Genomic DNA, 25,990 nt, shown 5'->3' with positions numbered 1-25,990 from the left:
GAGCTCAATTTATTGACACAGCTCAGGGCAGCAGAGGGCCCAGCTCAGGCCCTCACCTGGGGTGCTCTCCTGGCGGCTTTGCAGCTAGAAGTCCAGGGCACAGACCAAGGCTGTGCCCCGTTTGATCCAGTGCTTCTGGGGCTTGTCCGTGGGGATCTCCACAGCGATCACGTAGTTGGTGGAGTGGCCCGTTGTTGACAGTGTGCCTGGAGTGGGGGAGCGAGGCTGAGAGGGTGCTCCTGCCCACTGCTGGGAGCTGGGCTGCCTGCCCTGCCTGCAGCACCACAGCACCAGAGAGCGTTCTCTGCCTGGCAGCTCTCAGCCAGCAGCGCCTGGCTCCGTGCCCGTGTGAGGCACGAGAACGCCTGCAGCCTCTCCTGGGCTGCCCCTCCTGCCTGCTGCTGCAGCTCTGGCTTTAGGGCACCTACCTGCACGAGTCAGAGTCTTGTAGATGGGGCAGAGGTAGGTGCCCGTGGCCGGGGGGCTGCGGTGGGGCACAGGCAGCAGCCAGAGCACGGCCATCTCCGTGTAGAGCTCCTTGGGGCGCGACTCTGCCAGGAGCCCCGCGGCCCTGTCCCAGCGCGCGCCCTCCAGGAACAGCCCGTGGATGTAGCAGCCCTCGGCCGGGGGCTGCCTGAGCTCAGCCACAGCCTCCTTCAGCACCTGCGGAGCACAGCGGGCACAGGGCCCCCATCAGGGACCACAGGGCCCCGCCCCAGCTCTCCGAGGGGCTGCCCTGGGTTTCCACGTCAGGAGGTGTGGGGCAGCCTGTGCCAAAGCCCGGGGAGGGGACGTGAGCAGGGCTGGAGAGGCACGGGAGCCTCTGCTTGTCTTCTGGAGGTGGGGCTGCTGGAGGCCTGAGGCAGCTCCACCTTTGGGCAGTCAGGGCTAGAACTGCCTTTGGGGCTTTCCTGCAGCAGATTCCCAGTAACTGCAGAACAATGCAGGGCCCCTGGTCGATGGACTGACCTTGAAGCTAAAGGAGAGGGTGTCGATGGAGATGAGCGACTTCCTGGCGAAGTTCTGCAGCGTCCCGGTGAGGAAGGCCTGGGGGAAGAAGAACCCGCTGATCCAGAACACGGAGGGGATGCCGTGGCTGATCCACGTCTGCAGGAACTCGATCCTCTGCGCCAGGTCGTTCACCCAGGATGCCAAGGGCTTCAGCGACGGGTAGGCCTGCGGGCACCCAGGGAGGCGTCCCTCAGCCCTGTGCTGGCAGCTGCCCCGGGGCTGGGGACAGCCCTGCTGTGGAGGCACAGCCGTGCCCGGGGGCACGGGGCAGTGGCTGTGGGCACAGCCTGTCCCCGGGAGCTGCTGCCCCGTGGCAGCTTGGGCAGGCAGCGGGGCTGGCTGGGGCACACACCTTGGCACTCCACAGCTCGGGGACAGTGTTGTTGTACAAGCTGCTGGCCATCAGCTCCAGCTGAGAGGACATCACCACCAGGCCCTTGAGAGCTTTCAGCAAGTCCTTTAGTGTCTGAGCAATCACCTCCAGGAGCCTGTTGTACCTACAGAGCAAGGGCAGAGGGAGCAGAGCGACCTGGAGCAGTGGGTGATGGCCTGGGTCTGCCCAGGGAAGTATGGATGGATCTCTGTATGGATGAAGCTCCTCTGTAACCCCCAGCCCCATTCCTCCTTAACAGGGTCTCACAGCTGTCCCCCAGCCCTGATGGTAGCAGATGGGGACACTTCTTAGTCTCCACAGGACAGGGACCAGCTGAAGGTCGTGGCCGGGGCACCACAGTTGTTGGTGTGGCTGTCAGCCCTTGCCCTGCTCAGCAATGAGGTTCCTCAGGCGGGTGGGAGCAGGGGCCTGCACATCTCTGCTGTCCCCTGAGGGACCAGCGTGGGACGTGAGCCCTCAGGGGTTTTACCTGATCACCTCCTGTACCAGCACCGTGTTCATGGACTCTTGGTAGAGCAGTGGGTATTTGAGGATCACCTGCTGCAGGTCCATGGGGGCAGGCAGCTTTGCCAGGATGGCCTTGGAGGTCTCTTCCACGAGCTGGAAGGAAAGCAGCAAGCGGGTGAGCACCTCCTGGCCACAGCTCCTGCCCCAGTGGCAGTGCCATGGCTGGCACCAGGGAGAGCTGGTGCTGGTGCTGGCTGCCAGAGCACTGATGGGAACGGGGCACCCACCTCTTCCCTGCTGTGCCCTCCCAGCGAGAGGGTCCTGGGTTGCAGCTGTGTAATGGCCCCCAGCAGAGCAAAGGTCTCCTTCTGAGCAAAGGTGATGTTGGCGTTGTCGTGCAAACCAAAGAGCTCCGGGCTGTCGTTGAGGGGCAAGCTCTTGATGTACTGCAGGTAGCCCTGGAGAAGAGCCCACAGAGAGCACAGGGCTAAAGCTGTGGCTCTTTGGGCTGCCATGGGCCTGGCCTGAAGAAATGACTAAGCCTGGGTTGCTGGATAAGAAAACCCAGCGGTGACAGACTCAGGTGGGAGATATTCCTTGTCTTGGTGTTTGAGATTCGTGCACAGCTCTCTGTCCCCTGCCTCACCCGGGAAACACAGCCTGTGGCTTTGAGTGGGGGACAGCTGCTGTGTGCTCCCTGAGGCAGGACTGGGGCTGCTGGGGGAGCAGCTCCTCTGGGCCAGCTTTGGTGGCTGAGGGGAGGCCGTAGCCATGCTCAGCAGTGTGGCTGGGGAGTGCAGAAGCAAACCTGTGCTATGAGAAGGGGCAGCTTGGTGGGGAGCTCCACAGCTACTTTAGGTTTGTGACATCAAAATGGTTCAGAGTACAAAAGCTCTCAGCTGGGGAACTCTGGTGATAGCTGCCACCACCTCCTGTGCACAGGAACAAGGTTTCCTTCCTGTTGCTTGAAACAGATCCAGCCTCCTGAAAGCAGCTGGGGTTCCCTGGCTTCCCACATTCCCCCTGGGAGCTGGAACTCAGCGGGTGTGAGGGAGGAGCAGATCCCCTTTGCACTGTGATGATCCCCCCAGAGCTGAGCTGCCATCCATTGCTTAAATACCCACCTGGAGGTCAGCAGAGGTACTGATCTGCTTGTAGATGCCCGATTCGGAATAGGCAAAGTGGGGAGTGAGAACCTCAGGCTTGTAGAAGTCTTCCAGCAGGCTGCTGATGCAGCGCCTGTCCCAGTCGTCCGTCACGCGGCCGCCGTAGTTGATCTCCCCCGCTGTGTACCTGAGGACCTGAGAGGGACCCCCCTGGGCTCTCAGCCCCCATGTGCATGCTGAACCCCTCCATGGGGCCACAGCTCACACACACACCTTGTAGGGGACGGCTGGGTACTCGCTCAGGAACATCTGGAGCTGACTGATGCAGATGCGGAGGTCTCCGTCTGTGAACTCGTAGGGGATGTTGAACCCCAGAGGCCCAAACTTTCTCCTCTCCAGCATGTTGCCATGGAAGAAGCACAGTGACAGCAACAAGGATTTAAACTCTGTGACCTGTGGGCAGGGGAGGGGGGAGAAGAGATGCTAAGCTTGCGGGGAGCCTCCTTGGATGAGGTCAGCTGCTGCTGGCAGCCAGCAGGGGAGATGTGCCAACGCAGCAGTGCCAGCTGGGCCTCCAGAGGGGAAAACCTCCTTCAGGCTCCTGTGCTGGGAAGGGCTGTGGACCCCTCCTTTGCTTAAAGAGAGCTACAAGTGTCCTGTGCCAGGCCTCCACAATCCTGTTGCTTCTGTTTCTCTAAATGGCTCATCACAGAGTACATGTGGGCTCATGAGAAACCCCACCAGCCCTCCTCTAGCATGTGAGGGCTCTAGCAGGGAGGAGCAATGTCCAGGTGCAGAGGATGCTGCAGTGTGTCCAGAGCCAGGCACTGGGTTCTGTGACTCTGATCCACTGCAGCAGGCATGGGCCTGCAAACCAAAGCACAACCTGGGTCTTACCTTGGGGCAGGAATTCAAGAAGTCATCACTGAAACTGGTGTAGGACTTGAGCAGATTGGCCTTGACCCCCCGGGGTGGCTCGATGGTCATCTTGGAGCCGTTCTGGAGGATGGACACAGGGAAGTGGTTGCTTGGCAGGCTGGTGAGCCACAGGCGAAAGTCCTGATGCACCTGGGAAGGCAGGAGGCACGTGTGCTCAGGGGGTGCAGGCACAGACTGCAGCACAGGCTCCTGCACTGACCCTCTGCTTAAAAGGGGGACCTGTGGATGGGCTCAAATCAGATCCAGGCTCGTCCTCATCCTGGGTGGGCAGGCTGCCCCACCAGCTCACCTGCCTGGGGTCGATGCTCTCCACCAGTCTCTCCAGCGAAGGCATCCAGCTGGGAGCCAGGTGGCAGTTCTGGAAGAAGACCCAGTTGCCCTGCTCCATGGCACTGTGCAGCATGGCTTCAGCACGGGGGCCCTGAGGAGGCAGAGGAGAAGAGCTCAGAGGCCCTGAGCTGGGCAGGGAGACGGAGCTGCTGGGTGGAAGGAGCCCTTTCCAGAGCTGCAGCCCGGCTTTGTCTCCATGGCTGAACTGGATCTTGGCTGTCTGATGGCACAGCAAAGGCCCCTTTACAGCTTTTGCAAACCTGTGTGGGAGAGTGGAGGGAATGCAAGAACTGGGGATGGATTCAGGAAGTTAGAGGGTGTTATAGAGGGAACCACAGCAGCCCCCCACGCCCAGCTTGGCTCCCCCAGCTAGCAGAAGGCTGACCAGTAAGGGCTCGGGTAGGAGGGCGTTTGACCTACTTGGAGCTGGATGAGGCTGCTGGGAGTGCCAGGATGGTTCTGCCCCAGGTGGGCACAGGCAGCTTACCTGGCCTTGGCCCAGAGAAATGGCAGAGAGCTTCTGGGAGAACTTCTTTTCTTCAGCAAACTTGTAGAGGTCAGCAGCAGGGTCGGTGCCAGGGGACAGCACGAAGACCAGCGGGGTGGTGGCTGTGGACTCCCGGAAGACAACTGAGAGGTCAGTGGTCTGCAACACAGAAAGCTGCTCAGAGGCGCCAGCGTGGCAGCACACATGGCACCTCCTCACCCTGCCTGGCCTCCAGCTCCTCACAGGGCACCAGCCTGCTGCTGGGTGCCAAGGCCTAGGACAATAAGGGCCTGTACAGCTCTGCTCTGGCAGCCTCAGGAGCAGGGCAGCAACCACTTAGAATCACAGAATCATTTTGACTGGAAAAGATCTTTAAGCTAATCGAGTCCGTCCACGCTCCTCACACTGCCAGGCCCATTGCTGAACTAACCCAGGGCCCTCAGCACCTCAGCTCTGCATCTTTTTAATACCTCCAGGGCTGGGGACTCCCCCACCTCCCTGGGCAGCCTGGGACAGGGGCTGACAACCCTCTCAGGGGCTCTTTTAGAGCAGGCTGGAGACCCCACCCCACCAGCCCTTCCTTGGCGCTGCTCACCTGTGGCTCAATGAAGTGCTGGTCCAGGTTCAGTGCCACAAAGTCCTGCATGGCGTTGGGGATCTTATCTCCCCTCAGGCACCGCAGAACCAGCAGCTTCTGGAAGGCATCAAGCTCAGCTTCCCACCTCCCAGGCAGAGGCTCTCTGTAAAGCAATTAGGTGCATTTTTAGGGGGAAGTGCCAGATCTTGCAGCTCCCCAGGAAGCACTCAAGTTGCCTGCAGGCAGCCACTGGGCTTTCAGAAGGGACAAAGACCTTCCATCACCTGGCTGAGGTGGTTTGTAGCTTTGAAACCACCAGCAAGTCAGAGCTGCTTCCATGGGAGAAGCACCAAATGCTGCTGGGCTAAGGTGTTGCGTGGCTCTGCCTTGGACAAGCAACATGCAGAGGCAAGAGCCACCCTTGAGGAGACAAGGGACTGCACTGACAGCAGAGCTGGTACTGCTCTCCCAGGGACACCATTACCTACTAAGCTGACAAAGCAGAAGGCACTTGCCTGTGAGGCTTGGGGCTGTCAAAAATGGCCCTGAAGGCTGCAAGGTTGGCTGCAAAATCGTTGGCAAAGCCAGAGAAGTTCTTCAGGGTGCTCAGGGCCAGGATGTCCCCCCAGGCCCTCTCATTCAGCCAGTCTGGAGCTGGGTTTTCCCTCATCTCCTTCACGGTCCCTCCTGACAGCAGGTACTGCCACTCATCCTGGGAACAGGAGAGGATGTGGTCTGGGATTAGAGCCTGAGGCACGTGGGCCTCTGCCATAGCCCGCTGAAATCCTGTAGTAAGTTTCTGGCTGCCTGTGCTGCTGTGTGTGTGTGTGTGTGTGTAAGGGTAAGTGACCAGAGCGTCTGGGAAGATCAACGTCCCTGTTCAGCTGCCACCAGCTTTTCTCTGCCTTCTGATTTCCTACCTGCTCCCTCTAAACTTGCTAACCTTTGCAGCAGCCTGGCAGCAAACAGGCAAAAGCTGCAGGTGACTCAGGCTGGGCAGCTCTGAGTGTACACACAGGGAAAGGTCTGAGTGAAGGGAAGGGCCCTCGGCCCAGCAGCCTGCCAAGCTGCCCCCAGCCCCAGGGAACAAAGCTTTTCCACCCTGGCACTGTTCTCAGGGGCTGAAGAGGCTGGGCTGGGCTGACCCTGGTGGGATCCCACCAAAGTGACTCGCTCACCACGTGGATGTGGCCGTCGTGCATCAGAATGCGTGCGCAGAGCAGGAAGGCAAACATGAGCTTGTGCTTCTCAAACAGGCTGCGGCACACGTTGCTGTACAGGCTGAAGGTGATGTAGCTGTTGATGTTCTTGATCCTGTCCTCCAGGGTGTCTGAGGACAAACACAACCCCCAGAGAAGCGTGGTGGGTGCTGTGGAGGGGGCTTTCCCAGCCAGCTGCTGGTCCCTGGTCACAGGGAAACACCCCCATCCAGCACGTGCTGCTTGCAAGCACAGACCTAGCACAACAACCCCTGTGAAAGGACAAGCAGGAAACACTGCCCTGGCTCTGGGAGAGAGACCTTGCTGCCCCTGGGCAGCCCAGCCACCCCCATCCTGCCTAACACACTGGGCAGGGAAAGCTGGCCCAGCCTGGCAGCAGCAGTGGGTTGGCATTGCCAGGATGGCGTGTGCCACGCCTGTGCCCTGTGCCAACACCCCTGCCACAGGCTCAGGCAGGCAGCAGGGAAGTGGTGGGGAAGGGCACGGAGGGCAGGCTGCCACCACACTTCCCCTGCTGCTGGGCACAAGCAGGGGCAGCTCTGGGCCACGGTGAGAGCCAACAGCAGCAGCCACGTTTGCCTTGGCCTGCTGCTGCTGGACCAGGAGCGTGGGGTGAGGAAGAGGAGAGGAAGGGGCCCTTCTGGGCAGGCACCTGCTCTCTCAGAGTTACTGATCCCCAGTAGGAAGATGCTGAGGAACCACTCCAGTGAGTACTGGTACATGGGGTCCACGTTGGACAGGTCTGAGACACAGAAGTAGAGGATCTGCGAGCGGGTGGCCACGGGCACATACTGCAGGCGGGTGACATTGATGTCCTTCTCTGTCTGCTCTGCCACCAGCACCTTGGCCTGGGGGAGGGAACAGACCCTTCAGTTAGTGCAGTGCTGACAGGGGATGCACAGCTGCAGGGGCAGAGCACCTCCACCTCTGACCTGGATCTCTCCAGCCTTGAGCTTGGAGGCCTGCAGCACTTTGATGAGCTCCAAGTCATCTACAGGGTTTCCTTCAGAAGTGCTGAGCTGATGCAGGATCTGATCCTCGATCTCCTTCAGCTCCTGCCGCATCTGGGCATTGCTGACAATGAGCTGGTTTCTAGCCTCTTCTAAGTCAGGCCTCTCTGCAGCCACCACTTCTCCCAGCAGCTGGTCTTCCAAGCCACTACAGCAAAAGGCATGAAGGTGGGTTAGAGGAGTGCCAGGAATGAGCTGAGCAGCACGGGCAGCTAACAGGGTGAGCAGGTACCTGGGGGACAGGGTGAAGTTGATGATAGTGAGCTTCGTGGAGAGCTCAGGGCTGTAGTGAGGGTTGGGCAGGCTGGTGGTGATGTACATCTTGAAACTCTCATGGTAGGGGATCACTGTATCCCCCAGCTTCAGCACAGTGTTGCCTTGCTGTTTGTAGGTCTGTACCAGAGAAGGACAAACACAGGGAGGCTGTGATGACAACGTGCTGTGAGGGAAGGCATCCTGCTATGCCCTGGGCTCTGCAGGGAGGACAGAGTCTGAAGGCTCTTGAGACAGAGGAGCTCAAAGCTGCCCAGCAGACCCAAAGGCCTGGACCTGGCTGGAGCAGCTGTATTTCCAGGCAGAGCTGCCTGCTGGCAGGAGCCTGGGGCAGGCAGGAGGCTGCCAGCACGCTGAAGCCCTGGCCAAGACACACGAGCACAGAACAGGCAGCATCCTGCGAGCACTGCCTGCCCTGACACCCACAGACCCACCAAGTCCCACTGCTCCCTGGCCAGATGTCCCCTCACAGCCCAGCCAGGTACCCAGGGCCCCTCCTTGCCAGGGGCAGGCACAGGACCTGCTTCAGCAGCACGGGCTCGAGCGCTGGATCCAGCTCCTCGCCGACGCTCTCCAGCAGGAAGGGCTTCCCGAAGGTGAGCGCGTTCTCCAGGCTGCAGAGGAAGTCTCTGTCGCTCAGCTTAGCCACCTCCAGGCTGTTCCCCTTCTCCTGAAAGGCAGCAGGGGAGGGCAGGCTCCCTGGGTGCACAGTGCCCCTCTCACAGAGCTGGGGTAGCTCCCCAGGACAGCAGAAAGAACATCTTCTCTTGCTTGGCTATTTTGGCAAGTTTAGTCCCTGTCACCAGGCTCTACAGACAGCTCCATAAGGAAGAGGGGGGAACAGGGAGAAGCTCTTTAAAGAGCCATACCCCTGCAGAGCTCCACACTGACAACTCAGCTTGTTTACATGTGAAGTGAGAGCAGGTGAGTAGAAAACCCCTTGGGGAGCAAACCAGGAGCAGCTGCCCGAGCCCCCTGCCTCACCCTTCAAAAGGGCAGCAGCCCCTCCCTGGGGGAAGGGAAGAGGTGGGTTTCTGGTGCTTTGTCAGGTAAGGCTGCCCTGTCCTAGGGGACCTCAAAGACTGCTATGGGGGATGTTGGTGTTACTCTGTGTGTTTTAGGGTGTGGAGAAGGATATAAAGCCCTCAGAATGCTAATGGAGAGCCTGAGGGGAAATCTGATGCCTCACCTGCTTACAGCAGGGCCCTTCCTGGCCTATGCTGCTCTCCTCAAGCAGCAAAACCTACCTGGGATCAATATAAATGCAGAACCTCTCTGATGCTGGGCAGGCTGGGCTTGGGACAGTGTGGGGTCTTGCAGCTTTAGGGCCCAAAGCCTGTGGCTGCTCTGTGCAGCTCCTAACAGAAAGCTGCCTCTCCTATCCTGGCAGACCTGGCTTTCCTCCCTGCAGCTCTTACCAGATTCTTGATCCACTTGTTTGCTTGTCCTTGGGGGTCGATGTAGTGAGTCCAGCGCTGGGAGAACTGTGTTATTACCCCATTCTCCACAGACAGGGTGTCATTGGGTAAACCAGCAATCTGTGGGGGTAGAAAAAGCTGTTGGGAACACCTGGTAGTACAACCCCACAGCTGACCTGAGCAGCCCTGGCCCTGGTGTGGTCCCAGTGTGGTGGAGAGGGGATGGTGGTGAGGGTACTTCTGACAGCAGCTGAGCCACGGGCCAGAGTCAGGCTTGGGCAGGCTAATGCCAGGGCTTGGCTCTGAGCCCGTGGGTTGTGGGGGGGAAGCCTTATGGGTTATCCTGCTGCCCTGGCTGCTGCCAGGTTCATGGCACAAGCAGCCTGGCAGCAATTCCAGCTCTGTGGTGTATGGAGGTGGGTCATTTTTGAGCTGTTTGGGCCTGTCCTTTGGTGCAGGTGACCCCTGTGAGTGCTGAGCTGAGTGCCTCAGCCTTTCCCTTCAGCCCCTAGCGCTGGGGTTTTCTGCAGCTTACCTGCCAGGAGCGGATCTGCACGGGGTCCCCCAGGGTGCTGAGCAGGTTGGGCTCCTTGGTGTGAGGGATGCTGTTTTCTGCCAGCTGCCTCAGCCACTCCTTGCACAGTGCTACACGATAGTGGCCCTGCCACGAGAAGCACCATCACAGCCTTTCTTTTAGTTGCAGCTGGTCAGCTGTGAGCAGCTAAACCCTCCTCTTCCCATTCACAGGCGCCCCTGTGCAGCCTCTGGCCCAGAGAGATCCAGGAGGGATCCTGCACACTTTTGCCCTGTTCCTTCCTCCCAGCAAGAGGCCAAGAGAGCAGAGCAGCTAAGAGCCCCTGGCAGGGAGCATTGCACACTTACTGTGAAAGGGCCCAGGTAGGCCACAAAGCCAGCTGCAACCAGCACATCCCCAGTGATGTTGTTGATCTTGTAGTCCAGGTTCTCCACAGCCTCCTGCCAGCGCACCTTCTCATCAGCCAGGCTGCTTATGAGCTGTGGGAGAAGTTGCACAAGTGAGAGCTGCTCTGTGGTCTGAGCTGGTGTCCTGGACCTGCTGCTCTGTGGGTAATGCTGTGGATGACTTTGGTGAGCTGAGGTTGCAGGGTGGCTCCTGTCATAGCCTGAATTCTGTCCCCAGCTTTAAGCACTTAATCCTGGGATTACTGGGCTGCTCTCAGCTGTCCTGGAGACCCCTTGCTGGCTGAAGAAGCTGTGCACAGGAGGACAGCAGCTTTTCAACCCAGTTCTTGGTTAGCTTGGCTTCCCCAGTCCTGTTGTGCTGCTGACAGCTGGCCAGGCAGCTTCAACCCAAGGACTGTCACCAGCCTCAGGCACATGTCTTCATCACAGCCCCTTGACCTGAGAGCAGGTTGTCTCCTGGAAGCAGGCAGAACCCAGCTCAGGCCCTTACCTTATCAGCACGGCCCAGTCTTTGCTGACATTGTTCACACTTCATCTCCAGCTCCTCCTTCTTGGCTACACAGGTCTTGTACTTGGCTTGCAGTGTGGCAATGCCACCTTCAGCCTCCCTCAGGCGTTGCTTGGCTTCCTCAAGGACCTGCTGAGTGGCACGCAGGTCCTCCTCTGCCTCCCGCCAGGCTTGCTGGGGAGACAGATGCACAAGGAAGATGTATGTTGGGCATGTGGCCAGGCTCTTCCCCAAAAAGCCAGAGGGTCAGTTTTCTATAAAAGGACTAGCTGATAATGAGATCCTTCCCTGTATGACAAAGGTTGACCTGCCTAATTGCATGGGGATGCTCTGGAACTCCAGTAGTAACCATAAGAGTGAGGGCAGTCTCAGTTTCTGCAGAGCTCCAAAAAGCCAAGAGCCTGTGTCAGCTTACACCAGCTCAGGATGTGGCCCACTGGTGAACAGGAGGAAACACTCCTCTGCTTGTCCCATAATAATAACAAGGAACCAGCTAGGCTTGGAGAGGATTGAGGCTGAAACACTGGTGAGGTGTGAGCCTGCTGCTGTAGGTACAGGCTCTGCTATGCCAGGAACTCAGCACTGAGAATGAGGTGTCACTTCTGCCCCAGCATATTCGAGGCTGATTTGCTCCACTTTATGATGTGTCTGGATTTGGATGCTTAGGCTCAGCTAAGGTTTGGTCCTGACCTGCAGAACAAGGTGCCTCTCCCTGCAGCTAGTGCTGTGTTCTCTACCACCCACAGCCAGTGGCTCCTGCAGCCTCTTACCCGCTTGGGCTCCACCACCTTGGCCACAAAGTGGTACTTGTGCATGGCTCGGACCCACTGGCAGATGGAGGTGCAGGCTTTGGACACTTTGGCAATGGCAGCAGGCTGGAACTCCTCACTGTCAATGTAGGGCTGGATGGCCCTAATCACACTGTCTGCAATGTTGTCCTGCAAGGGATGGGGGGAGAGAAGGGAGATAGGTGATGAGGGTGCTAGAGATGTGCCTGGGGGAAGGGGCCCAAAGGGCTTCCCCCAGGGGCTGCAGCCTGCTGCAGGAGCTGGCAGGGTGAGTAAGGAATCAAACTGCTGAGTATTGAGGCATGTCTGTGGGACTGGGTAAATCCCTTCCCCTACCAGCTCCTCCACGTGGAAAGAGCAGGGGGGCAGAAGGGCAAGACCCCTGTGTCTGGGTCCCATTGCTCAAGGCAATGAAGTGCAGCCAGCTGACAGGAGGACTTCCCAGCCAAACACATCCTCAGTGCTGCCCACAAGCCCCTTTAAGCTTCATTGCCGTGAGGAGGATCTCTGAAGCTAATCCCTGGCCACAGCCTCCCTCTGCCCCCACTTACCTTATCATACTTAAAGAGGCTGTCCAGGAACTTCCCTGGGTCCTGGAGAAGGCCCCTGCCTGGCTCCCAGTAGTCATCCACCTTGGATCCCAGCTTTTCTCCTGCCACCTTTTTGGGTTTGACTCCCTTCATGATGCAGACGGCCTCAATCACCATCTTCACCCCGAGGGGAGGCCGCTGCAATGCTCGCACCTGCCAACCCAGATGGAGACACAGCTGTGGCCCAGTTCCCAGTGAGATGGAGTGCTCAGCCCTCAGCTGGCCCCAGGGACACTGGCACCAGAGGGGATGCAATGCACAGGCAGGAAGGGCAGAGGCATTTGAAGGGAAAGATGGGCATGGAGGAAACTATAGGTGGGCTGAAAAAGCCTGCCCTGATGCTCTGGTAAGGGGATCTTACAGGCTACAACTGGCTTGGCAAAGGAGTTAGAGCTGTATGGCCCTGGGGAGGAGGCTGTATGGAAATGGGGCACAGGCCAGGCTTTCTCCCTTGCTTTGTGGGCTCTCATTTGCCTTGCAACTCACCACAGCAATGCTGTACCCTGTGAGCTGGTCTGTAACACTTGTGGAGGGGCTGCTTGGGTCTCTCCTCAGGCAGGCAGCTGAGTGCTGTGGATGTCAGGACCTTTCAGGATGACTTCTGCTTTTTCCCCTCCAGTGCTGACCACCCTTGCCATGTTCAGACAGAGCTCCTCCCAGGCCTTCCCATGGGGCACAGCCAACAGAGGGGCAGGATTTATGTCAACACTGAGGCCGATCTACCCCTATGGAGATGCCTTCTGTAAGCAGGACTTGGAATGGCTCTTTGAGTGCCCTGAGACAAAGCAGTTCCTCGAGTGGTTCTGCAGCGTGGTGAGCAAGGAGAATGTGCTGAGCCCAGAGGGCAATTACAGTCATGTCAGCAGAAGTAGAAGGCAACTGTGCAGCACTGGAGTGGGCCCAGAGGACTCTGGACACTCTCAAGGAGACCCAGGTAGGCTCACTGCTCCCTTTCCTGCACCACCCCTTTGAGGCAGGGGCTGCTTGTGCTACAGGCAGTCCCTGCAGGTGAAGGCTGGAGCACAGCTGACACCACTTGGGGGTGGAAGAGCCAGGCAGGGCTAGTTACCAGCCTGTCCCATCTTCCTCCTGCACAGCACACGGTCGAGGGGGAGCTCAGGGGTCAGGCTCCCATGCTCCAAAGGCAGCTTCACGACCAGCATCGCGCCATCGGGCAGACCCTGAGGCGCCCGCTGCCCCTTTGCCGAGGGCAGAGGCTCGCCGGGCGTCCCTGCCCCTCCTGCACGGGCGTTTCAGCCTGGAAGCCTCGCACCCGCAGCTCCTGGCTGGCTGGCAGGAGGCGCTGGCTGCCCGGCTGGCCAGCCGCCACAGCCGCCTGGGGCTGCTGGAGCTGCAGCTGAAGGGGGAGCGAAAGGAGCTGCACCAGAAGGCTGCTCAGCTGGGGAAGATGGAAACTGCCATGAGGGAAGCCCAGAGCAGGCTGCAGGAGCAGCGGGATCACTTCAAAGATGCCAGCTCCTCCCAGAACAGTTGTGAGTGCAAATGGACAGACCCCAAAGTCCTCTGTGCTGTATGGTAAGGGCCTGGGGGAGGGGGACGTGTGCCTGAGGAACAAACCAGATGTGGGGGAGGTCCCATGGGAATGGCAGAGGCATAAGGCAACCTCAAACTACCAGGCAGTCTGGCAGTGTTCTCCTGTCACCCTGACTCCCCAAAGATGGTACCCACTTCTTCCTGCCTGGCTAGGGCTGATGCAGCAAAGCGTGGGCTTGGAGAAAGCAATGAGTACCATGCCAAGGTAGAGGTGTGGGGACTTCAGCCACAGAGGAGAAGCACAAGCTGCTTGGAGCAAGAGCTTTCTTTGGTTGGGTGTCCTGCAGTGACAGGGGCTTCTCAGTCCTCCCTGCAGAGCTCTGGAGTAGCTGGTATTGGCCAGCAAGGAGTCCCTGACTGGCTCTTAAGCCAGCCTAGTCCTTTATGGTGCTCTTCCCAGACCTCCTGAGCATGAGCTGCTTACCAGGAGTGGCAGTCCTCTCACTGTTGCCCCACAGCTCCTTGTATCCCAGTCCTCCAGGGCACAGTGTCCCCTGAGCCCTGCTCTTCCTGCATGCTGGCATGCTGCTCAGCCCTCTGGCTGTGCTCTCTTGCAGGCTCTGGGACATGCTGGTAGGGCAAGACCAAGTGAAGCAGCCATTACAAAGCTATGAAGCCATGGCAGCCAAGTGCTCCCAGTTGGTTCAGGAGCAGAGGGTGCTGGATGCACAGCTGGAAGCTCCTCTGTCCCAGCTCCCTGCCCTGGAGTCCTCCACAGAGGTGCTGTACCAGCAGCTATCTGACAGCTCCAGCCAGCTGCAGCTCAGCTCCCCGGTAAGCACCCGCTGCTGCTCCACAGGGCCTTGTGGGGCACACACAGCCCTCTGTGCCACCCTCCCTGGCTGCAGGGGAGGGAACATTGCCTCTTGGCCCACAGAGGGAGATGAGCTTGGTCTGATCCTTGCCTTATCCCACAAACTATCAGGGAGGCTGTGGCTGGCCAAAGGTGTTTCCCATCTCTGTTGGTTACAGAGATAGGGGTGTCTGAGCCAAGGTGGCCCAGTAAGGTACCTCAGTTCCTTGGACTGGCTGTGTTTGCAGGCCAGAGCCCAGTGGGCAGCTTGTTTCTGGTGGGCTGAGCTGTTTCATAGAATCATTTTGGTTGGAAAAGCCCTTTAAGCTCTTTTGAGTCCAACCCCTACCCTCACCCTGCCAAGCCCAGCACTAATCCCTGGCCCACAGCTCCACTGTTCTGCAATAGCTCCAGGGCTGGGCACTCCCCCAGCTCCCTGGGCAGCCTGGCACAGGGGCTGACAGCCCTCTCAGGGAAACAGTTCTGCCTCAGCTCCAGTCTAAACCTCCCCTGGGGCAACCTGAGGCCATAGGTGGGAGGAAATCCCCTTCTTTCTACATGCTCGTGTGCCTTTGGGCTGTGCCCCTCAGCAGGCCACTAAGCTGTTGCAGCAACTGATCACCATGCATAACAATCTCTGCCAAAAGCTGCAAGTCCTCTTGAGTGACTTGAGAGCCAAGCAGAGATCTCTGGAGAGCCCTGTCCTGCAGACAGAGCGTAACCTCTACGTGTACCATTACTGCAACAAGGAGAAGCTGAGGGATGTGGTGGAGCAGCTCGAGCAGGTGGCAGCTTCCTCCAAAGAACCACTATGGAGCTGCCCTCCACAAAGGAGTAGCTCAAAGGAATGCTGGCTCCCTGCCACTGAAGTGCTGTCTTGGGTCACCTCTTGGTTGGGCTGGGAGAGAACTCTGATGGTCCTGGCTCTGGTGACAGGTTACTTGTGTCATGGCCCAGCAGCAGAGCTTAAAAGAAGCAGGGAGCTTATTCCTTAAATGAAGAGTTTCCTGAAGCTGGTGAGTGGGTTAGATGTTGGGTAAGAAACTGATTCATCTGGGGAGTTGGCACTGGAAGGCTTGTGTAGACAGGAGACTTCATGCCAGCTCTACAAGAGGATGGTGCTGGGGGCAAGTAGACTGACACTGTCTGGGTCTTTCCCCACCTTCTAGGGAAAGGAGTTCTGTAACTCTTATGGGGAATAAAAGGGTCTGTTATTCACACTTGCAGAGCAGTGAGCCTGTTCCTCCCCCCCACAGCTGTTACACTCACTGAGTTTGCACTTGGCTAAGGGCTGGGACACTTGCCAGGCTCAGAATTGCCCTTCTTTCTCTGACTAGCCTATTTCAAGCCAGTATTTCTTGAAGTCAGCCCACCATTGCCTCTTCCTTTCCTGTGCCTGTGGGGGATCCCTGTTCCCAAGGGCCTGCTGGTTCAGACTGTGTCTGCACAGCACAGGGACAGATCTAGCAGCAATGCTCAGGGCTGCATTGTGGTACACCTTCCCCCTGGACAGGCACTGTGGGGTGAGCCTTCCTCAGCACCCTCTGGCACAACTGGGAAACAACAGGTAGGAAGACCCAGGAGCCAGTTTCTGCTTCTGCCCTTCAAAACTGCTTCTGGGCAGTTGTGTAAACTGAGCCCAGGGAGATGGATGGAGATGCTGGGGATGCTACAAACTTACAAAAGGAAAGTTGCTGCAAAGTGAGAGGCTGTCCAGGACCAGACCCAGCTCTGCCACCCTCCCTCTCAACCTACTTACCTCAGTAACATCACTTTTGTTGAGGTTCCTCAGGCTGGCAAGAGCAGCATCCAGGGCTGGGAGAGCTTCAGCCAAGTCTTTCTGAGCATCATCTGCAATGGCTTGGGCAGTCTGAGCTTTCATTTTGGCCTTCATCTCTTCAGCCTGCACAGCACTTCTTGTCTCTTCAGCCACAGCTGTGTCCACCTGCAACACCAGAGACAGCCTCAGGAGTGTGCTGGAGCCAGAGCACCCCTTTGGCCTTGTAAGGACCATGGTCATGGGTGTTCTTCCAGCAGAGACACGCTGGACAGGATCTCTTCTTCCTCCATCATACAGACAGGAGGCTTTTGTCAGCCTGTGGAGACCATTCACAAGCTCCAGCTCTGGCTGTGCTGGAACAGTGTTAGTCCTGCAGGAATAAGCTCTTCTACTCATTTAGCCTGTTGGCACAGGAAGCAGATACATATTGGGTGCTAATGTGTAGGGAGATGGAGGAGTAAGAAGATAGGCTGGGTTTTGTTTCTAAAACTGTCACTTTTGCCTATTGCCAGGGTTGAAACACTACCAGGAGGTGTAAAGGGAACATGGAATATAGCCAAATCTTTATCTGCTATGTGGGAACAGGGGAGAGTGCCGACTCTCTCCCCTTTGCATGCAGAGATGTGTGATGATAGTGTCTCTCTTCCCTCTGCCTCAGTCTGGCCATCCCACAGCAGGAGAGAGGCAGAGGAACACAAGGAGGAGGGAAGGTAGTGACAGCCAACAGTGACGGGACAGTTTCCTCTTCTGCAATGGCACGAGTGGCTCTGTGGTGATCCCTGAGGTCTGGGCTAGCAGGGGCAAGCTGCCAGCTGGAGCAGCTTCTGGGGGTGGGATGAGGGGCAACAATCCCTTTTGGCAACAACTTCTTTCAGCAACAACAGTCTGGGCTTAAAGCTGCTCAGGCCACCTGAGGACTGTGTTAGTAGTGTGGCTAGTCTGTGCTTGCAAGGCTCTAACCAGCAAGGAAAAGGAGCTGGTTGCTTGGCTGCATGACCCCTCAGTTGGGGTCTGACCGTGGCATGTGAGACACTGCTGCTGCCAGCAGCTGGCTAGTAGCTAGGGACAGACCCCCACCAACACCAGAGCAGAAAGCCATTCTCAGTGGCAGGGCTGCTCTGCATCAGTACCTGCTGTGCTAATCTGAGACCTTTTAACTGTCAGACGAAGCAGGATTTTGTATGACACCTGCAAAGCCCCCCCAAGCCCTGTGTCTGGTGTGAGCAGCCTGGGCCAGCCCAGGGCTGCCCAGCCATGTACCTGCAGCTGCTCCATGGTTGCCAGCGTGTCCTTGGCTGCCTGTGCCAGGAGAGGGCGGGCGGACTCCAGCTCCTCCTGCATCCTTGCCACATCCTCTGCCGTTTGCAGCAGCTGTGGGAGCAGAGCAGGGTGAGAGTACAGGCAGCAGCCACAGAAAGCTCCAGGAAAGGAAAGGGCTGGGCAGGTCTTGTCCTGGTCCCTGCTTAAGCAACAATCTGGCACTGTGGTGGGTTTGAATCGTAGTAGCTGATGAGCATGATGGGCATTACTTCAGCAGCTCACAGCAATGTCAGTTGTTCTAAGGCTTTCCATTAAATGGTTAATAAGGAACATCCTGAGAGATGAGGAACTACAGCAAGGTCTGTGGGGCCCCCAAAGATTAGGCACCATCATACTTTCAGACCTTCAGAAAGACTGGCCCAGACAGGAGGCATAGTCCTCATTTGCTGTAGTATGAGCTTTCTTCTACTGCACACAAGCTGTGTAGGGCATCTCACTGCATCTCTGCAGCTCAGAGCAGGTGAGGGGAGCCCAAAGCTCTCCTGGGGGTGAGGGACAAACCTTGTCCAGGCCACTTTTCATCCTGTTCTTGGCTGTCTTCAGTTCCTGTTTCTTCTTTCCAATCAGGGAACTGAAGATGCTGAGGAACTCAAGGTAGCTCTTGGGAGTGACATAATTGTGCCTGGCCAGCTCTGCTAGGTATACTTGGCACTTCTTTGCCACACTCTGATGGATTTCTACACATACTTGAATCTACAAGGAGAAAGGAATGAATCTTATTCAGTACTGGCCATAGGGTAGGGAAGCCTGTGATGCCCAGAGAGAGAACAAGGGGCTTACAAAGAGCCCAAGTGTACAGTTGCAGGGGAGCTTATATATGTGTGTGGGCCTCAGTGCCACAGGGAGGGTGATAAATGGACAATGCCCATTTCAAAGCATACAAGAGCTAACCAGTTTTGCATTTGAATGAGCCTGCCATGAAACATTTCTGCTACAGGGTAGGACCTTGCTACAGGTGTGTCCTGCATCTGTTGTCCATGTGTTTCTAGAGACAGGGCAAACTGACCATACAGGAGGTGTTTTGAGTGTGGCACCTACCATCCCATTGACATCTTCAGTAGTGGCACCAAGATGTGGGATCTCGTGCAAGAAGGAGGAGGCAACACACTGCAGGGCTTCAGCTGGCCACTCAGTGAACCAGTTGATGGTACAGCAGTTCACAAGAGAGGGGAACTGTCTCAAGCGGGCACGGAAGACTTCTCCAATGGGGCTGAGGGACAGACATGCAGAAAAGAGATGTTACAGCTAATCAGAAATGCAAGGATAAAATAGCTTTCCTACTTCCCCAGAACCATCCTGAACTCTTACACAGCAAGAAGGAAAGGGAATAAATGCAAGGAAGAAGGAGGGAGGGAAATAGGGAGTGAAAGTGGAGGCAGTAAGGTTCCTGTCCTAAGGTGCGTGTCACAGTTCACTCCTTAGAAACTCTGGCTGTACCCTGGAAGTACTAAGATGGTAGGGAAGTGATGTTTGATGGCTTCCTCCCTAGGGAGAACACTTAAGGGGTAAGAAATAAATGTGATCTGAAATCTGCTTGAAGCAGGTGAGTGCAGAAATCATGTCACCAGACCAAAGTCATGGCCCCAGTTCTACCACTTGCACTGGGAATGGCCCATAATTCCTGGCAGGCAAGCAAGCTGCTCATGAACTGTGCAGTACATCCACTAGCAAACATGAGCAACTGAGCCCCAAATTCTAGCCAGGTATTTTTGTAGCAGACAGCTCAGTGGTGCATGAAGCAGGAAGCTTGTATTTCATCTGGATCACAGATAATCATACTCAGAAACTTTTCAAACTTCACCTTGAAGCCAGGAAAGCATTAAAACCCCATCTCCAGTCCTATGGGAACGTGGTGTGCAAACCTGACTCCTCCTCCAGAGTCAGGGGCTTGGAAACAGAGCTCCCAAGCCAAAATGATGCAAGGCAAAGGACAAGGAGGGACTAATTAAGATTGCCAGACTGGAGCCCTTGCCCCTGGACCCTACCTCATGCAGAGGACCATGTGGATGTTGCTGCGGACCCGGCCTGTGTAGGCAGCCATCAGGTTGGCCTTGGTGGGCTGCTGGCCCAGCTCCCGGACAACAGCCCTCATGGCCAGCAGGATCTGCTCTTGGTCATCAGGGTTGTAAATGTTGGGCACATCACCTGAGTTGAGGAGGTTGTTGATATCTTCAAGGAAGGATTCGTTTTTAATCTAAGTAGATGAGAGGGGATAATAATAATGATTAAAAAAGGCAGTTTCCTAAGTCATAAGACAGTCGTGTCTCCACAGGCCACGGAGATCACTTCTGGGTAGCTATAGCCCTCAGCCTCTGCTCCAGTAAAACATACTCTGACCTTTGTCCAGTATTTTGAGTTGAACAGCCATGTTCAGACAGCTCAGGAGTGGTGCTGTGTGTCTGAGAACAACCATCCTTCTGCTCATTCACTGTCTCCTTACAGACAAATTGAGCTCTGGGCCTTGCTTCTTGCCTCACAGTGATTGCAGCCAGACCCTAGACACCAGGCTGCTCTGTGTCTCCATTCTTCCAGCACAGAACACTTCACTATGAGGATAAAGCTCATTGGTGTGGGAGACAACAGAGTAATTGTAGGGATGTGTCACAGTCTGTGGGATGATCTCCCTCCAGAGCTCCACTCACCTCTCCACAGCATCCATCTACTTGACTAAATGCACCCTCCCCTGCCCCTCTTCTCCCACACGTGCTTTCCACTGCAGGGAAAAGGATGTATGAACGAGCTGCATTTGACAGCTGCTCATCTCACTGCTGTGAGTGCCCTAAGCACTGCCAGAAGGGACCTGGTTCCCATGATAATGAAGGCAGTAAAAAAGCCTGTGGGGAACATAACCATGGATTCCAGAAGCTGGCCTAGTCATTAGTGAGTTACAGTTTACAGTAACAAGCCAACATTATGCTGTGGAACCAGCAGGTATAGGGCCCTAAATCTACTGGTATCTTTGAAGAGACTGTTGTTACTTTGGACTTCTAATAGTGCTCAGCTTCAAGCAGCTGGGTCTAAAATCTTTGATCTCACCAAACCCGTGGATGAAGCTGCAAGAAGTTTCCTTGAACATCAGAAGAATAAGCCCACTAACACTCCACTACACTCCCTCCACAGACACATGCACTGCCTTTAGTTTCCCTGGGGCTTTTTTTACAAGATGATGAAGATGGGCTCCTTAAGAGATACAAGTTGTGCCTGGTTTGTATCAAGCTCCTCAATCCTCTTTTAGGGGGATTTATTGAGCTTTGAGATATGTTTCTGATCCTCAATCCTCTTTTAGGGGGATTTATTGAGCTTTGAGATGTGTTTCTGACCCCTTTTGAGATGGAGCCCATGCTAATACTCCTGTACCTGTGTGTCTACAAATAGGAAGGTCTTGGGTAGATTCTGAAGGCCTGCCTTCATCATGATCTTCTTCACATCATCTCGCCACTCAGTCATGCCATAATTTTTGGACAATTCGATCTGGAAACACTCATAATCTGCCCTAAAGGAAAGAGAAACCTGTAGAGTTACATCCAATTAAAATCTCTCCTTCTGTCAATCCTGAGTCTGTGTTGTGGACTCAGAGGGAGAGGACTCAAGCAAGTTGTTTTCCTGCAATGAGTCCTGAGCACATGTCTGTCCTTGTGCATGTTCAATCACCAACCCAAGAGCATGTTTTGCCCGAGGCAGAGATACCTGAGCTAGCTAGAAACCAGAAGTATAACACCATGAGTTAACAGAGTCACACTGCTTCCCCAGTGCTTCAGAGAGCACAGGGAGCAACTCAAGCTGTATTATTATGTAATGCTGCCCTCAGAGGCTGGTGCACCTGGGAACCACTAGGTTCGGTTTCACTAGGATCATACCCTGTACTCAGAGCTGGAAGAATTTTCTTCCTCAGCCTAGTTCACTGCCTCTTCAATTTCTCTCCCTTGAGGCTCTCTTGGTTCCCAAAACTCACCAGTCCTACTTGCCAGGCTGCCAGTGTCACTCAGTCATTTGTTGCTAGTAGCTCCTGGTTTTGTCCTCCGGCTACCCAGCTCCCCAGAAGCAGCCCATCTGTCCCCCTGCCATGCTAAGTGCTGCACAGGCCAGGGAGCTGACATGGACCATGCTGCTTTTGCTCATTCCCTGCATGCCCATAGCAGTAACCCAAACTACTAGTAGGCAAAAGCATCCAATTTTTCTAGTGTAGATGTGCATGTTAACTGAGCCCTAGCTCTTAGGGTGTTAAATCTGAAGAGTCGGAGAGCAACGAGAAAGAGAAACCAGGAGCAGGAAGGGCAGAAAAAGCGATTCTCTGGAGGCAGCCCTGATCAAACAGCTCCACATTATGTGCATAGGAGGGCATGACTTACATGTGAGATGCCAGCCTGGTGAGAGACTGTCTCCCACTTCCCCCCACTCCCAGGAGAAGAGCGTTCCCTGGAGCCTGCCGCAGGATCCGGCTGATTCGGCACACGTGCTGGAGGGCATCCATGAAAAGCACGAGCTTCAGCTCTGGGGTGTGGGTTTGGTTGTACTCCTCCAGGTAGTCCTCAATCACAACCATCAGCTGTGGGCAGAAACAGTCATTTGTGGCTACCAGATAAGGACTGTGAGGGAGTGGGTGGCTTTCTGTAGGTACAGCCAGGCCTCTGCCAGGGCAGAACCTGGTGCTCAGCGGGGTCTGGGAGCAGCTGGCTCTCTCAGTTGCTCCCTAGGAGCTGCTTGTGGAAGGTGATGGCTGTCTTTGCTCTGTGCTCCTAGAGGAATTGCTACTGAACTGGGCTGAATTTAGTAAATGGTGGTGGGATCAGCTGTTGAATGGTGACTTTAAACTAACTTGGGCAAGTGAGTAAGGTCTGCTCTTCCCAACAGTGCTGTTTGCCTGGAGAAATAAAAGAGCTTATGGCTGGCTGACTGTTCCAGGGCCTTCCCCTGGGAGAGCTGCTGGCTCTATAGCTGAGCATGCCCGTTGCTGCATCCTGTGGTTAGGATCCTGTCTGAAAAGGGCTGCTGGCTGTAGATGTGTAGAGGTGCACGCTCCTCTCCTGGGTCCAGTCATTGCCCAGAATGGCTGCAGGAGCATTCTCTCCTGCTTGTTCCAGGGCTCTCTTCAACAGCACCCTCAGGCCAGACCAGGAGATGAAGCATGAAGAGACCTGAGATTTGGTCATCTCCCATGGCAAACAACATCAGCTGGAATTCATACAGTGCTGAGATCCCTGCCTAGATGCCAGAGCCCTGTGTGCATCAGCGGCCTGTGCAGCAGCTTGGTAAGTCTGCCTGTCTCAGCTGTGCTCACCTCAGTGGGGGATAGGCCTACCTACTTTGCAAAAGAGATTGGAAAGCTCAGTTAATTACCAGGCCTTGTCACACAGCTATCACAAGAGGAGAGGCAACAGGATAATCATCTGTTTCTGATAATGAGTGCAAAATGCACTGCTCATTGCCTTTCCCTAATTATCACTACCAAAGTACTGGCAGTATCTTCTCCAACAGGGAATCTGGCAGTAACATTAATTACTTGTAAAGGTCAATTGTGAAGTCTTTAACGGCAGAAGAAGTATTGTTTGGGGGTAATGTGCCATTTCTTTCCAGCAAATTTCACTTTTCAGTCTCAAGCACAGCTCATCTGAGAGCTTTGGCATAGCAGGCTGCCCCCAGGATGGCAACACAGAGACAGCTTGCTCCACCTCAACTTGCCATCGCCCCAAATGCAGTCGCTATCCACATCGGGGGGAAGGATCTCACAGGAGAGCCCTGGGAGGGTTTGTGACTCTAGACACCTTCAATTCTGTGGTTACTGTTAACATTTTTCTTTTGTTCTTTTGTCTTTTTGCAGAAGATTTGGAAGATGTGAACAGAGTTCTGATGATCAGTGATTCCCAGGGCTCTTACCTTTTCCTGGCTGTCGATTGCTTTGTACAGTTTGATATTGGCACCTGGCTCCATGAAATCCCCAAACAGGACTGGCTGGGACGGGACAACCTCCTGAAAAGTGGTGCCCAGCTCCTCCATCATCCTCTTCATCAGGTTGTCAAACCAGGTCCTGTCATCCTCGCTGACCAGGCGATCACAGAAGACCCGACAGCTCTCGTGGTACCACAGTCTCAGCAGGTCCACTTTGTTCTGGCAGGGAATCCAAGCGAAACGCCCCCGTGAGAGGTGCAGAGAAGTATGAAGAGCCTTGCTGTCAGGAAAGCTAGTTCCTGCCCAGCATGTGGCCAGCTCCACTCCTGCTAGAAGGCAGCTGGAGTGGAAAAAGAACTAGGCACGAGAAACTGCTTTCCCTTCTCCTCTCAAAAATCAGCTCTTGTCAAAACAGCTGCTTTGCAGGGAGCTCATTACAGCTGCAGCTAATCCCCTCCCCCCATTTGTCCATACGTCAGGCTCTCTTTGATTTAAATTTCATGTGGCTTGTCCTTATCTTTTCCCCAGTTTGACTGAATTTTTACTGTTTTCAGAAGTTCTTGTTGTTTTGGGAAAGATCCTTTTATGGGAACAGAACCCAGGGCCCAAGTACTTCCTGGGACAAGTCAATCGCCACTGGCCAGGCTGGAGCCACAGCAAGGTCTTTAGGAGAGCTGAAGGGGCAGAAGCCTCTATTGCTACAAGCTGGTGACAGGACAACATCTCTACCCTGCGTGATCCCCTGTCCAGCCCTGAATGGCTGGGCTCTGTTGTACAGACTCCCTGGGGCCACTCACCTTCTCCCATGCCAAGCAAGGGCTGGGGGTTGCTGGTGGGGGCCCTTTGCTACCGGTACTAGGCAATATAGCCAATGGGGAGGTTGCCACATTCATTGTACAGTACCAATGTGCGGCTTCAACAAGGAATGGAGGCCTGTTTGAGGCCTTATCTGGAAGATTTTTGTCCTTGTCCTGTGTGGCCTGGCAGTGCTGAGGGGAGGACTCACCTCGATGCTGCTGGGCTCAGCCATGAGCATACCCTGGAACACCTTGGAGAGATCTCTCAGGTTGAAGGTGTAATGTGACTTTGCTGGTGTGGGCAGCAGCTGGGATGTGATGGTCAAATACAACCTGATAGTGGCATCAACCAAGGGCTCATTCAAGTCTTTGACTGCAGGTGCTCCTGCTGCAGAGAGAAAGGAAGGTGGAGAGCATGCCTAGGTGGTCCCTCTGGGTTCAGAAGGTCCTAGCAGTGCAAACAGGTGGCACTCAGTGGCATGAGTGTTTCTAGGACTTGACCAGGAACACATGTTTTCTTATGCAGAGACTCTGTGAGGACCTGACCAAGCACATGCTCACTACAGTGGACAGACAGTTTGCCCATGAGTTTCCCAGCCAAAGTGAATGAGATGTGAGGAGGGAAGAATGCATCACAACAATTCTGCGGTCCCAGGGAGAGAGAAGACACTGCCAGACAGGTAATTGATGCCTACCTGAAATATTCCAGACAGGTTTTCCTTCCACCTTCTTGTACTCCCACAGTGGAGTTTCAGCTGCTTTTCAGCTACAAGGTGTGAGTGCCCTCTTAGCTAACCCACCTTACAATTCATTAACTCTGCAAATGCAAAGCCACTGAAGAATAATTTCTTGTGCAACAGTCTGGCAAGATTGAAACACAGTTGCCAGGTTTAGAGCACAGAATGCTTTTTTCACTCCCAACTAAGTTCATTACAAGCCCTCCTGGAGAAGCAGAGCCCTGGGACACCTTTGCATTTTGCACTTTTTTGGCATTATTTCAAAATTCTTTGATTTCTTTTGAAGTTACAGCTAGATGTGTCAGCATGCCCCTGAGCTCAGTCAGGTACTGATGCTGGTGAATACTGCAAGCACTCAGAAAGCTCTGCTTCGCTTCTCTCATAGCTCACTATTCTTCCTACTGGCAGATTTGCAGATGAGGGCACATTTGTAAAGATGATCCTGAATTCCCACCCTGTCAAATAGAAGAGGACTCATTTCACTCCAAATGAACCCTTTTTTTCCTGGGTGGCTGTAGCACCATGCTTGGATCCACCCTGCTCAGCTGTCCACAGGCTGCAGCAGATGGAGAGTAACAGAAGGCTCTGCTTCCACAGAAGGCTGTTGTCTGGGCGAGTGTCTGTCTGCTGAAGGCACAGGTAAGCTATGCCATGCTGTGCCCATCAGCTTGTTCTGTTCACAGGCTCTCTCATCATTCTGGGCTTACTTACACACTGGATCTCTGTGACTTCTTTCTCCTAGGAGTCCAGCTAGAAAAAGACAAAGGTCCTGAGTTACTGCTTCCCCTGCTGAGGTGAAGGATATCTGCATCCTCCAGCACAATCAAAACCCTTTCTGAAAGGCCTAGGCTGTGGGACATCTTATGAAACTGAGAGAGCCAAAGGTGAAGTTTGCTGACTTGCAGCAGCAGAGTTCAGCCCCGAGACTGAACAGTGTGTGAGCTCTCTGCTGAGATTCAAACACCACTTTCCCATAAACATCTTCAGGCAACTAATGCAAGCCCCACTACTTCAATCAGATCATCAGTATTCCAGCCTCCATCATCTCCAGCTTGACATGAAACGTGAGCAGAAGGTGGCAGC

The 25,990-nt window shown here is 55.2% G+C and overlaps 1 protein-coding gene across 1 annotated transcript in view; it reads right to left on the bottom strand.

Moving 5' to 3' along the window:
• Positions 1-84: 84 nt before the first annotated feature.
• DNAH1 (dynein axonemal heavy chain 1) overlaps positions 85-25,990 on the bottom strand; it is a 74,474-nt gene continuing 48,568 nt past the window's right edge. The window contains exons 46-79 of the mRNA XM_062008663.1: positions 25,619-25,657; positions 24,380-24,558; positions 23,362-23,592; positions 21,837-22,033; positions 20,845-20,980; positions 19,473-19,681; positions 18,526-18,697; positions 17,989-18,180; positions 17,428-17,538; positions 16,147-16,332; positions 12,002-12,193; positions 11,433-11,600; positions 10,645-10,836; positions 10,095-10,226; positions 9,748-9,873; positions 9,213-9,332; positions 8,315-8,464; positions 7,754-7,914; positions 7,444-7,669; positions 7,164-7,359; positions 6,470-6,621; positions 5,803-6,003; positions 5,310-5,450; positions 4,715-4,873; positions 4,187-4,318; positions 3,856-4,026; positions 3,232-3,411; positions 2,977-3,153; positions 2,140-2,310; positions 1,875-2,005; positions 1,364-1,508; positions 970-1,176; positions 429-663; positions 85-206 (exon numbers count right to left, since the gene is read on the bottom strand). Coding sequence (XP_061864647.1) covers positions 85-206; positions 429-663; positions 970-1,176; positions 1,364-1,508; positions 1,875-2,005; positions 2,140-2,310; positions 2,977-3,153; positions 3,232-3,411; positions 3,856-4,026; positions 4,187-4,318; positions 4,715-4,873; positions 5,310-5,450; positions 5,803-6,003; positions 6,470-6,621; positions 7,164-7,359; positions 7,444-7,669; positions 7,754-7,914; positions 8,315-8,464; positions 9,213-9,332; positions 9,748-9,873; positions 10,095-10,226; positions 10,645-10,836; positions 11,433-11,600; positions 12,002-12,193; positions 16,147-16,332; positions 17,428-17,538; positions 17,989-18,180; positions 18,526-18,697; positions 19,473-19,681; positions 20,845-20,980; positions 21,837-22,033; positions 23,362-23,592; positions 24,380-24,558; positions 25,619-25,657 — 5,639 coding nt within the window. The remainder of the gene's footprint in view (positions 207-428; positions 664-969; positions 1,177-1,363; positions 1,509-1,874; positions 2,006-2,139; positions 2,311-2,976; positions 3,154-3,231; positions 3,412-3,855; positions 4,027-4,186; positions 4,319-4,714; positions 4,874-5,309; positions 5,451-5,802; positions 6,004-6,469; positions 6,622-7,163; positions 7,360-7,443; positions 7,670-7,753; positions 7,915-8,314; positions 8,465-9,212; positions 9,333-9,747; positions 9,874-10,094; positions 10,227-10,644; positions 10,837-11,432; positions 11,601-12,001; positions 12,194-16,146; positions 16,333-17,427; positions 17,539-17,988; positions 18,181-18,525; positions 18,698-19,472; positions 19,682-20,844; positions 20,981-21,836; positions 22,034-23,361; positions 23,593-24,379; positions 24,559-25,618; positions 25,658-25,990) is intronic.

This window comes from Colius striatus, chromosome 15 (genome assembly GCF_028858725.1).
Source record: "Colius striatus isolate bColStr4 chromosome 15, bColStr4.1.hap1, whole genome shotgun sequence".
In the NCBI taxonomy this organism is placed as follows: domain Eukaryota; kingdom Metazoa; phylum Chordata; class Aves; order Coliiformes; family Coliidae; genus Colius; species Colius striatus.
The sequence above is the reverse complement of the archived record's forward strand: the minus strand, read 5'-3'. Positions and strand labels throughout refer to the sequence as shown.